General features: G+C 44.6%; 1 protein-coding gene across 2 annotated transcripts; it reads left to right on the top strand.

Moving 5' to 3' along the window:
- The first annotated feature begins 386 nt into the window (after nucleotides 1–386).
- LOC147437673 (uncharacterized) lies at nucleotides 387–12,789 on the top strand. Of its 2 annotated transcripts, none has more exons than XM_086487168.1 (2): nucleotides 387–2,795; nucleotides 11,699–12,789. In XM_086487168.1, exons 1-2 carry the CDS (start codon nucleotides 1,043–1,045, stop codon nucleotides 12,472–12,474), a joined length of 2,529 nt encoding a protein of 842 aa, XP_086343294.1. In that variant the 5' UTR covers nucleotides 387–1,042; the 3' UTR covers nucleotides 12,475–12,789. The 2 variants fall into 2 exon arrangements, with proteins under 2 accessions (XP_086343294.1, XP_086343295.1); XM_086487169.1 differs by having other exon boundaries at nucleotides 388–2,795; nucleotides 11,711–12,789.
- The last annotated feature ends 478 nt before the right edge of the window (nucleotides 12,790–13,267 follow it).

Genomic DNA, 13,267 nt, shown 5'->3' on the forward strand with positions numbered 1-13,267 from the left:
AAACGAAGCTTAGGAGGCTCAATTTTGATAGAGTTGGTAAACAAGCTGGCTACCCCACTTTGTCTTGAAAAAAGCTCCTTCGTGCTGGCAATTGCCCGTATGCAACAAAAGTGATGACGAACGGTTGGGGTTCTACCCCTGTCGTGCGAATGCACCCTAATGAAAGTATGGAAATTGGGTTTGAGGATGTCAATCAAGATGAAAAGGTGGCTAATGGCATTTTTTGGAGTGTATAGAAGAGGGCCCTACAAAAAGGGCGTTTTCAAATTGCCCTCATCCACTCGTGACCCTGTTCTCCTTGGATTCACACACGCACTCAGGGGCCAAAAAGCGACTAGGGTCCAACACTAGTAAAAGAATCAGGGAAGCTTTCTCCCCCCTCTCTCTCACACGCACACTCGCAAAGCAAAGGCCACGTCTGGCCTTTCGCGCTACCCACATGCGCATTTGCGTCCTGTCCGTCATACGCGAGCCAGCTATGACCTTTTATACCATCGCCGTGCCGCTAGCGCTTTCGAGTTTTCATGCCCTTCTGCGAGACCCCCGCACACAAGCACTTACGGTCGCACACACACATCAGCTGGTTGCAGAACCTCTACCCCGTTTCCCATTTTACTGAAGGAGGTCTTTCATTTTGACGCTAACCCTGCAACCCTAATATATATGCAACCCTTCAATCTCCTGTCGAAGAGCTTTTAAGGTACCATGTTTATTTGTAAGTTGTGACAAGGCAGTGTCGCAGAGAGTTCAGCAGAGCTCTCTGTGAACGGTGGTGTTTACATTTCAAGAGCCAAAGCAGGAGCCACCTTCATCTGCAGATCCCCCTCTGTTCTTTATCGCTACCACCACATGATTGAATCAGTATTAGATAATTGCAGGATTTTGCTTGCAAGCCAGGACCACACAATTTTGTTTAGAGTCACCTGGCTTGCATTCTGGGATTTTGGGGTTAGTTCAAAACGTTGCAGAGGCACTGGAATAATTGTGTAACGATTCTTATGCACATCAGAGCGCAGGAGTGACGTGCAAAGGTGGATCTGAGATGCATTGCGTCAAGATGCAGACTTCTGCAAACACGGCAATCGTATTAGACCCTTCACTTTCTCACCTTACAGATGCTCTGTGCTTCAAAGCTAGTTCAACAAATGGCCATGTTCTTCTCACTGCTGGTGACTCTTCAGGCAGAGAGAGCAAAGAAAAAATTAAGGGAACCAAGTCCTCATGGTTTCAAAGACTTAAGCCTCTTGATGACATGGTAGCATCTGAAACCTCCAAAACAGAGAAAGGGCCTGCATCTTTTGATAGACTAGAGGAAGATGCTAGGAGCGTGCAGCCCGATCCTGTTTCACAAAACATTGGGAGCAAAACTCGCCCTAACTGGCAGGCTGAGTCCAGCCCAGCCTCAAAGCGTCAGAAAACAATTGAGGGAAAGGATTATGGTGGAGTGGAAAGTGCAATTGTTCAGGAAAAGACTGTGAAGAACGATGTAGGAAGGAGTATTGCATCTTCAGCAGCTGGTTCTTCAACAGAAATGGGATTTGGTCCATGGCTCAACCTTACTTTTGGTAGGAGATGTGAAACAGAAAAAACAAGTGCCATCTCTAAGAATGTTGTGGGTGCTCCTACAGCTGGACATGAATTTTTAAAGGAGGTTCAGGGGAATTCGCACTTGCCTTTGAATGCATTGCCGGAGTGTTCACTTGGCATCACACAAGCAGAAGCAACTACTGCCCCTGTGCTATGCAAGCCTCCTTTGTCACCTATGCACGGCAAATTTGGGTTGCCTCCTAGGCCTCCTTGTCAAAAACTTTCAGGATTTCATTCTACAAGCAAGATAGCATCTTTAGCTTGTGGGCCGAATAGAGGGATTTCTCATGAGCCGGCCATTGAAAATCAATCAACTGGGCAAACACAAACGATGTCTGCTACAGTAGTTCTCGATGTGCAAGATAGAGAATCACCAAAACATGGGGAAGCTACATTTCTGAGAGTTGGGTCTTCTTTTAAAAGTCCAAAGATAGTGGAGGGAAGTATTTCTGGTTCAATGTGGCATAGCAAAGTGTTAACCGATTGTTTGCCATCTTCAACAAGGATGGACATTGGTGGTGTTTCTAGCAAACAGCAGCCCCGACTTACTGTATTTGAAAGAGGAAATACTAGTGTTACACCGGGCCAGCACATTGGGAGCTGTTTTGACATTGCAACTGGTAAAACTCTTGAAGATGGTGTCGGAGAGCCTGTTCGCCCAAATGTTTTCTCAAGCACTCGCGGCATGGATTTGCAGCTGAAAGTCACAGATTCTCGAACGGCAACTTCAAAGAGCGACTCTGTTACGCCAGCAGCAAGCTTGGAACTTTCAGAGTCTGTGTTGCAACAGTCACTTACAGCAGCAGATTCTCATTGCAGAAAAATGAAGGTTAATGAACAGGTTGTGAAGGCATCCACCTCTGCAACCTTACCATGGGAGCTGTTTATAGAACCAGCTGGTGGTTCTATGAAAGCAAGGGAACAGTTTGTGGAAGTATATAACCGGGCACGTGATGAGCTGAAGAACCAGAGGCTGTTACAGAGTACAAGCAGGACTCTTGGTGGAGAGTTAGATGGTGGTCCAAAGCTCACATTAGGACCAGGTGGTGCTCCTTCTGAGGGTAGATCGGAAGGGCAGTCTTTCAGCCTTGAACAACATTCTTCAGGACCTACGAAGTCTCAAGGGAAGAATATGAATCTAGAACACGATGAGAGTTTGCCCCAATCGTCCATTCTGAAAGAGAAAAACGTAATGACTGCTGCTGAGAGTAAGTACATTATTGCTTAACATTTTGACCGTTTTCTTTTTGACTCAGACAAGGATCAATTAATTTTTTTTGGTTGCAAACTGCTTTAAAAGTTATGGCTTATCTCATCGATGCAAATTGTAAGTATACACACTTCTGTGGGTGATTGTACATGAAAAGGTTGAGGAAATTGTCTCAAATGTTTTTTTAAGCCTTCTCCATCATGTAGTGATATGATTTTTATAGGGGTGGTTCAATCGGACAATCTACCTTTCAAACTTTTTGATCTTGTATCCACTTCAAGGCCTGTTATAAAGCTAGATGGGTAATCTAGTATCAAGAGTGGACGTTGTTAATAGAAGAGCATATGCTACTCTGCTTCTTATTGGCCATGGTATGAGTGACGTTACATGATATCGTACTTTCTTTGTTACAAATATCAAATAAGGAGAGAGATGGATTAATATAAATTGACGTGGGTTGTGGGTATTTTTTGAGGCTACGTCATGCATGTGAGTTGTCACCCTGCATAGGGAACATCCCCCCCCCCCCCCCCCCCCCCCCCCCCCCCAACACACACACACACACACACACAAATCCCCTCGGCTGTACGAGTTGCAGGTTTATGTAGAGAACCAACGTTTTTGGATTCGTAGATTCTCTCTAGCATTTCTCGTCTACGCATCCTCTCTCTAGTGTTTTTGTATCTGGCTACGTTTTCCTCTCTGCAATCTTATCCCTCTCTAGCGGTATGCATGCTAAAATTTTCTACAAAAACCCTAATTTGTTGCTAAAAACCCTACTTTTCCAAAGTTGTCAGTGTGGTTGTGAAAATGTGTAGGGCTTGTTGAGAGGGTCAACTTTGACTTTTGCAACATTTCCAAACTCGCATTTGTTGAAGAGATTTTTAGACTGCTCTATATACAAACCTGCACCTACTCTTGGGCATTGACGACGTGAGTAGGGATGTCATAGCTGTTGTCCAAGCTATGCATGATGAAGGTGATAATCTTATTCTTCCCATTTGGACAATCAACGAAGTTGAGGTCGCATATTGTCAAGTTTGGATCTTTGTACTTCTCATCTACATACATACCATACAAAGTAGGAGATAGCAGGTATCCCCGCTTCACTTCGATAGTGGAGTGAACCAAGGCAGAAATCCTCTCGGGAGTGCGTACCTACCCCGCAATTGATCTGTATAAAGCCATAATTTCCCAAATGAGCTCTGGGTACCCCCATGACCTGCAGTCGCCGCATCAGTCTAGCATTGAGTACTGTATCAAAAGCTTTGCGAAAGTCCATGAAGCTACAATATATCCGTTCCCCATGACCTCCCCTCCTCAATAATGGCTCGTAGAGTCAGGATGTGATTAAGAGTAGAGAAACCCTTTGTGAAATCTGCTTGTGTTGTTGCTCGTATACCCTATCTCTCTACCCATCTGCTCAAGTGCTGTTCGAGAATGGATGCGTATAACCATGCTTATGTGTCGATCATAATAGTATGGTAGTTCTTAGGCTCCATAGGGTCTCCTGCCTATAGGATAGGCATGATAGTAGGCAAACTCGGATAGGCACGATAGTAGACAAACTCTAAGTCTCAGGCGGCCCTTACACATAGCACGGTTGAACATCATAGCTAGAAGCTGTGCAAGCATATCTCTGGCATGAATAAAGTGCTCGGCCACTAATCCCTCATGATCATAAGCTCTCCCATGCTTCATCCTGTCAATGGCTTTCCTTACCATCTCCGTTGTAAAGAAGACAAATGCATGTGGGCAAGGCTCTGGTGGATCCAATAGAGGTGGCTGCCTCGACAGTGTATATAGGGATGCTGCATATCGGGCCCACACCTCCAGAGAAGTAATAGCTAGAGCGGGAGAGGATTCATGAAAAAGCGGTTTAGCCTCACCTGAATCGTGACTCAAAAATAACTTGTATAACTTTTGCTCAAGGCTAGCTAGAAAGGCCCTCTTCTTCCGACGAACTAAACGCCGGAAGGCAATGTGTGACTGTCTACGAGTGATGACTCCTAGAGAAACCTCTCGTTGTAGTCGGGCTCTCAAATCTGTGCACTCCTCATCATACCAACTGTTCTGGGGCTTAGTCCTAGAACGACATCCCTGCTTGGGCTGTATATGTGGATAAGCCTCCCTAGCTAGTAGCTGCATCCCGTAAAGTCTGTCAGAATATGGGTGAGCTCCTCCAAAGGTTGCCTTGGATTCTCTGTGCATAGGCGTCTATAAATCCTATCCATGTAAACAAAATCCGTCTTCGAAGTGTGAGTATATCTTGTAGGACCTCCTGCTCGTGTCCTTTGAGATGTGGTGAATTGGAAGGAGATGTCCAGTGTCAAAAGAGCATGGTCCACTGCTACCTCAATGGGCCGGGGTCCAACTGTGAAGTCGTCAATATGGGAAAGAAAGGTGGGTGTGGCCATAACATAATCCACTGTGCTAGCCCCGTGACGATATAAACCCGACAATTGCTGGGAATCTTTGTAAGCTATTAAGTATGGCTAACCCATGTGCGGTGCCCATATCTAGCAAGTATCTCCCATACTCTGTACATTCTGTATCCTGTGATGGTCTGTCCAGCCTCATGTCTATGGTGTCCAACTCTCTCAACATCTCCTCCGATGTATCATAGAAGATTGTCTGATGGTTGTCCGTTCGGGCATTGTAGTCCTCCAGGAGAATGATGTCCCCATCCCTAGAGAACTCCCATATGTCATCATCCAGCACAGAGAAAGGAGACTCTCCTCTAGGTGACACATAGGTAGATGTACTTGGAGCAAAGTAGCATATGGAAATATAAAGAAATCTACCCGTGTCAGCCTTCAATTCATCCACATGTACCTGGCACGGTCTATCAGAACAATATGTACAAGCAAATGCAAATCTTCCCTGAAAAGAATTGCTAACCCACTCCCCCCCGTCGATCCTCTTCTCCCATGCTCAGATCTCGCATCTAATTGATGAGCCGTCTCCCATCTGTATCCAGTCACATGTGGCATCATCTGACTTGGGGCCTGGTGAGTCTGTGAATAGAACAAAGTATCTCTGCCTCTAAAGCTGTCCTCAAAGGCACCCACATCAATCTTGAGAGACCCATTGCAGTTCCACACTGCTATTTTAAGTTTGGTCCCATAGGTCTCCAACCGTCATGTGGAGCGTCGCTCCATAATGACCACCTTCCCTTCTCTATAGAAGGCTATCTTTCCTTTTTCCCTTGCCACCCTAATCTCTGGCATTACTTCCTGCATGTGGGCAAGCTATGATAGAGTGAGGTCATCGCCAAGGAATATGCCGGTCTTCTTTAATGTGGGCCTTTTCTTCAAAAACTCTTTTCTTCGCCTCAATAGTGGGAAAGCGAGAGCATGTTGCTTCGATGTCTCTCCAACACCTCCACTTCTTTTACCGACTCTCCACGCCTTTGTGTGCATTTATTTATCTATTCCCATCAACTCCATGAGCTCCCTTACTTCTTCCTCGACTTTATCTGGATCTTTTATACCGGTAGCTCTCACACCTTTCTTGGCGACCTCTATCCACTTCTCCGCTTCATCCATCTTTTTTTGCATCTTGGGTAAATACCTCCACCTATGTAGACGTCTTTGCTTCATGTTGCTTCTCATCCTCTTTGATCGCTAAACTTACTCCTTGATGACACAACTCTTTTTTAAGGGCCGATACCTCCCCTTTGAGCTTGTTGATCTCAGCCCGTATGTCCTCTTTCTCTACTTTCCATTGTTCCTCTTTGCTAGCTTGTTTTTGGAGGAAACCTGCCTTTTCCTCTTCCAACCTTCCATCTCCGTTTTCCACTCCTCCATCTCTTTTTCCATCTTTATGAGCCGTTTGTGTGTGAGCATGAAAGTCGCCTTCAACATCCAAGGGGGTTGTTTTGTTGTGTGGAGAAGCCATCATCTTGTGCGATGTGTGTGTGTGTGAGAGAGAGAGAGAGAGAGAGAGAGAGAGAGAGAGAGAGAGAGAGAGAGAGAGAGAGAGAGAGAGAGAGAGAGAGAGAGAGAGAGAGAGAGAGAGAGAGAGAGAGGATGGGTCCCAAACCCCCCTCCAAGGGCAGTGGGCTGAGTATGCTGATGGCAAAACGCCGTGGATGTTGATGGTGGTACTGCTATCAAAAACACTAGAGCATGGTGTTGCTACTACAGACACTAGTCTTATGCTTGAGAAGTGACCCCTAGGGTCACTTATATATGGGAGTAAAGCTGCGTCGGACAATGCCAATGAAAATCCCACGATTTCTTAAAATGTCACTTATAAATGAGTCAATAAACTCGCCTATAAGAGGTGCTTCACATTCTGGTAAATATTAGGCCAGGTACCGATGTGCTGTATGGGAACACTTCCCAGTGCCACACCTAGCAGACACTGGCTGTGCTCATATGCAATCAAAGGGTATGCAGCTACTCTAAAGTTAAAGTGCTTGGACATGCATGTCTTGCGTAGGCTCACAAGGGTGCCAGAACACTTCCTAGGCTGTCCTAAACCCTAGAATTAGGAGTTAGCTTGTCCACATGCACATAGGGTTAGTTGTGCACTTGACGTCAACTAATCTAAAGTCCTTAGACATGCACATCTTGTGTACAAGCTCACAAAGGTTCCATAACACTTCCTAGGATGTGAGGATTAGTGTTGCTAATCCTATAATTAAGATTTAAAACTTTATACGGAAGATCAAACTGAGACTCAAGAGACTGAATGTGTGTGTGATTGATTGAATCACTTAAAACTGAGTACAATAGGCTCCTTATATAGGGGACGAAGAGACACAAATGAAAAGACACGTCTCATAGTGAAGAGACACGACTTTAGACGTAAAGGCACATCCTTTCGGCGAAGAGCTGCAACCATTGGACGAAGAGTCGCAACCATAGAGCGAAGGGGTGTGACCAGTCGTCGAAGGAGTGTGGCTTTTGGCGAAGAGGCACGTCTTTTGGGCGATCGCATATCTGCAACTAGGAGTAGATGTAATACTGTTAACATAGCACAATCGTGACATAGGATCCCATTTAAAATAAAAGCCCAGGGTAGTAGAAACTCCGGGAGAAGGAAATGTATTGTTGTAGTGCTTCTGCATCCAAAGCTCTTTCTGTTAAGTCCCATGTCATGGCACTATTATTGACCATGACTATTTTGCCAAATTGTAAATTGATCATATCTGCAACTTGTCTCTTCTTTGTCAAAAGTATGAATATCACATCTACAACTTGATTAGTGCCTTTGTCAAAGTCATTTGTAACTTTGAGCTTTGTCCAATAAAAGATTGAATTTGTATCTGCTTCAAGTGAAATTATTGGTAAACCGACTTGTGTTTTCTGTTGAGCGATGATCACTGGTTGGAAATTTGCAAGGTATTCCATTGGTTTGTCTGGAACAGTAAGGTCCTTCTGAAGGGATGTCGTAGACTGAGACTAAGTAATGCTTGAAGGTATATCCATGTGTAAAGGTTTATCCATAGAACAAGTTGTGTCCGAAAATTCAATTGCAGCAACTGAAGTCGTGTTGCAAGAGTATGCATCTGATTTATCCTTTGCACCGTTGAAGATAAGGACTGGTATCTTCAAGTTTGAAAATTTTTCATTCAACATAGCATCTGGTATCTATTCAGAGAGAGAGACTTTATTCTGCAAGGCCGGTGACGAGGCGCATTTTCCTACATAGATCATGGTCGAAGAAAGGGTTATGTGCTTCTTGGTTGTCACACAAGAACTAGAATCTTTTGAATCTTCAGCTGTTTCAGCGAGTATTAAGGCTTCCAATTGAGAAGGGGGAGGTCGAGGGAGCTGTTGCCTCTTAGACCTCTGAAGGATCCTTTTGCACAAGGAAAGGATCAATAAATCTTTAATTGTACCACCATCAGACAAGAAAGACTTAAATGTAGGGCATGGCTCGTGAACAGTGTGACATGAGACGTGTCGTGGTTTCGGTCGTTTTGAGGTTTCGAGGTTTTTAAACGTTTCGTTTCATAGTGTCAAAAACATGAAACAGGTTTCATAAATGACATTAAATTATATATTAATAATATATGATAAATATGTATATAATGTAGCACACATGACTTTAGACTTTAATGTCCACGAGAGAGAGAGAGAGAGAGAGAGAGAGAGAGAGAGAGAGAGAGAGAGAGAGAGAGAGAGACGTGCTCACTGCTTAGAAGCGACTTCAAGCGAGCACGATCAAAGAGATGTTCAGTATTGATGAAAGTTAAAACACAGCCACTAGTTTCATGAATCATAACTGATGCATCATCGATTCATTTAGCAAAGTACTTCTATTGAACAAAGTTTCTGGAAAAAAAGCCCCAATTTTAAACATTTCATAAAAAATGCCTGTTCGTTTCATGCGTTTCGGCAAAACGTTTCATAGGTTTCGGGGTTTCATCCGCATGAAACGCGTTTTTATGTCACACTGCTCGTGAAGGGGAACTCGTCCAACGTCGTGGCATTCACGACCGAGTACTCGACTAGGGTCGGATACATGTGCCACTAAGTAAGCCCACCTTGATACGATTGATGATCCTTTCGAAGCTTCATATTGCTGCTTCTGTTGCTGTTAATTCCAATAAGAGGTTGGTTGCTTAGAACTGTAGCTTTTCCAAGAATATTCATGCTGAGACTTTTGCTGCTCGCACGAAGATACTTGTCTAGTTGTCTCTGAGAAACCATGCTTTGGGTGAGAAAATTTCGGTTCCGAAGCCTTTGATATGAATGGTTCTTCTTGGTCGGCCACTGAAGATTTAGAAGAAGATGATGGATAAGTAGCATGAATGGTCCGGGGAGTAGGGTGACTCCGTGAAGAGGGTTTTCGTCTGCATCTGCTCCAAGCAAGTGTGAAGTGATGTGAGGCTTGCGGAAAGTGTGGCCATCTACTCCTCGATAAGAGTAAGGGCATCATCTTGTTGACCTTCTTCCTGAGGATTCGACATGGTAATGCCTCAAAGGGAATAACGAATAGGTGTAGGTTGCGGGTCGGGAATAGGTTTTGGGATAGGTGCTCCGTGAGCGGAAAGTGCTTATGGAGTCGGGGAATTTGGAATAATTAGGATCTTTGCGCTAGAGAATCTAGAATCACGAACACTTCATGTGTAGAGAAATTTACCCGTAATCGTGTACTGGTTTGCGTCGGCCATGTGTGCGAAATGTCTTGCGTAGAGAAGGTGCACACAGAGCAAGCGTTGGAGGGAGAGGCAGCGTAAGTGTTTTCACATTGGGTTTAATTTTGGGGGAGAATGGCCAGCCAATCAAAGCATAGAGCCTTGGCTGATTTTTTTAAAAATGAATCTCTGCTGGTGTCTTACGTGAAAACAGCCAGTGCAAATGTTCAAAACAGCCAGCGAAAAGTTTTTTTCAGCCCAGCAGATTTGAGACCATGGTTTGCAAAATTCTGCCCATCGTTGCTTGCAGATTTCATTCCTTTGGGGTGTGGGGAGAAGGGTGTCGCGAAGGGACACGCTGCCTCAGGAAAAGGTGTGAGCAAGGGAGCGATGCCGGGAAAGGGTGCGAGCACGGAAGCAAGAAAAGGCACATAACAAATCACCAACATTACGTGTTCACTGGTATGCCCGCACACACACTTCTGTCAGTGGTATGCCCGCACACACACATCGGTCTGCTATCTATTGCATCAAGAGGAGAATAAAACTAGATGTGAGTTACCTCATGCCTGCATGCACATGTGTCACCTTTCTTCTGTTTCCATACAACTCTGGGAAAGGGTAGCGGCGAGGGTGAGAGGCGCACAACCTTTGGGCCTCGGGAAAAAAATTTGCTCTAATACCACTGTGATGATTAGTGTTGCTAATCTATAATTAAGATTTAAAACTTCATACGTAAGATCAAATTGAGACTCAAGAGACTGAATGTGTGTGTGATTGATTGAATCACTTAAAACTGAGTACAATAGGCTCCTTATATAGGAGACGAAGAGACACAAATGAAAAGACACGTCTCATGGTGAAGAGACACGACTTTAGACGTAAAGACACATCCTTTCGGCGAAGAGCTGCAACCATTGGACGAAGAGTCGCAACCGTAGAGCGAAGGGGTGTGACCAGTCGTCGAAGGAGTGTGGCTTTTGGCGAAGAGGCACGTCTTTTGGGCGAAGGGTCGCTACCATCCAAGCGTAGGGGTCCTCCTTGGCATGGCACTTTTCGCGTATCTGCAACTAGGAGTAGACGTAATACTGTTAACATAGTCACAATCGTGACATAGGATGTCCTAAACCCTTGTCCACATGCACATAGGGTTAGATGTGCACGTGACATTTCCATAGCAGCATGCTGGTATATTAAGTATTGATGCTTACCTGTCCGCCTTTTAGCTATTGTTTGTGGAGTTCTGTGATTAAAGACATTTTTGATTTGTTGCATGTGAATTCCTGTGATATCTGACTGTTGCGGGAGAGCATTGGCTTTTTGAATGTCACTTATCATTGTGCATTGTGCAAACACGGCTAGCGGAATTGAAGTAGGTTTATAAGCTGGAGTCTTGCTGCCTGGCATGTGTTTTGATCCGCGTGTTTAATGCAAGCATGATAATTGTAGAGTGGCTCTTGATTTTATGTAAATGTTTTGAGGGTGTTTGTTGAGGCTTCTATCACTATATTGACATTAGTCACTTGAGTCAAATGCAAACATGATAGCGATAGTGGCTTGTGAATCGTGATTTTATGTAATTTTCCTGGTCGACAGTTGCAGGACCACTTAACACTCTACTGATGTTAGTCACGGCAGTCTAATTTTGAAGTAATGAGTCGTACCTAGGGCGCCTTTTGATTTGTGTGTTAATGTTCTGAGAGAGCTTGTTGATCCTTAGGACCTGTATCTCTATATTAGTGGTAAGACATGCAAGTCTTAGTTTAAACATTTCCTACTAGATGTGTCAAGCTCATCTGAATTGGTAGTTGTCTGTACAGGCTCACAATGCAAGCACGTTGAGGGCTTTCGGCGAGTGCATCCTGTACCAGAGGGGCCACTAAGGTTGAGCCATAAAATCGTTGCATGGGAAGGTAACATGGAGGTGTCCATTCAAAGGGTGGGCGAGGGGTCTGGCATCAATGGCAAAGAGTCAAGGACGGGAGACAACAAGGGCCCTAGCAACCAGAAGGATTCGGTATCAAAGCTTGGCAAGGATATTAAGTGCACTGATTTGGGGCAAGACCCTCAAGAATCTCAGAAACATACTGGTGGGCAAGAGGCTGTTCCTGTACATGGCAAGAGATCTCGTGTTACCTTTGAGAATCAGGCAATGTCACTTGGAGCTGATAAGGGTGCAGCTTCTAGACCTAGGCCGCAAAGCAAGCCTCATCTTTGGCTTCAGCGGTGGCATGCAACTCCCAAGTACAAGTTTAACGGCTTGTCTGCTGATACTTCTGTAGCGTCAGATGGGAAGAGGGATGACTCTAGCAGCTACCAAACCCTGGGCATGAAGAAGTTTAAAGATGAGGATGGCGTCGGAGTTTTTGGTCAAGGTATTGCCTCTTTTGAGAGGGTGAAATGTTTGAAGACAAGCTCGTCAAAAGTTCTTCCAAGTGCCGCAGCTATGGCTATTGTGGGCACAGCAGCAAGGCAATTTTGCTCTTTGCAGCCTCAAGGCAAGGGCTCTTTTGCGTTTTGGTCGGGTTTTCGGATACCAACTTATCGCAAAGTCGATGAACCTGCACAAGAGAAAGACGAATGAGAACTTGCCCAGCTCTTAAAGATGGGAGGAATCAAAGCTCGAAGTTTATTCGCCGTCATGGGAGTGCTGGAACCCAAGTTGTGCTGTGGGTGTGGTTCTTTTTTCCACTTGCCGCCCAATCCAGGAGGCTGTGAGCCATATGCACATTCAGAATGCTCCTCGCGGGGTTTCTTGAACTGGTGCCCAGCGGGTTTTTTTTAAATTCCTGTCAGGAATTTTTTCAACATGCCTTGTGCACTATCCTGATGTAGCGGTGCATGTGCCTGTGTTGATCTTTTTATGTGCTTAATAATGCAAGCCGCTTTCCTGGTAAAAGTTGTCTGAAATGAATTTCCTTTTGTTGTCGCAAGTAGTCACCGCAGACTCAGCTTTATTATGTGCGAAGTACAATCTTAATTTCTAGAGAAGTACCTTGAGTCATTCTCAGGTTATCTAGTAATCATGGCATTTTGAGCTTCGATTACTGATGAAAGAGTTATGATGTAGATGTAGATCACTTGTGTTTAAGCTGTTGTGGAAGTGGGGAATCGCTCATCGCCTTCTGTTTCATTAAAGAACATCTATTCAGTTCTTGTGTAAACAATCAAATTTGTGTTTGTTTGGATTGTCAGGAAGCTAGTTGAAGGTTGATTTGCTTGGAAAGTCGGATCATTGGAATGGTGCAGATTTGTCTTGCAAATGATAAAGTCAGACATGATGCAGAATTGTCTTCCTCTCTAAAAAAGATTATGCAAATTGTCTACGTTAGCCAATCCACCTTGAAAACAGAGCGAAAAGTCACAATGGCCTACAT

Source organism: Adiantum capillus-veneris, chromosome 17, assembly GCF_014529385.1.
Source record: "Adiantum capillus-veneris isolate H3 chromosome 17, ASM1452938v2, whole genome shotgun sequence".
NCBI lineage: Eukaryota > Viridiplantae > Streptophyta > Polypodiopsida > Polypodiales > Pteridaceae > Adiantum > Adiantum capillus-veneris.

What these genes read in the sequence shown, in the direction of transcription:
- LOC147437673 (XM_086487168.1), top strand. Translation starts at nt 1,043, where the DNA reads ATGCATTGCGTCAAGATGCAGACTTCTGCAAACACGGCAATCGTATTA. An exon ending in CGTAATGACTGCTGCTGAGA is followed by an intron (nt 2,796 to 11,698) that starts GTAAGTACATTA and finishes CTGAATTGGTAG; the next exon opens with TTGTCTGTACAGGCTCACAA.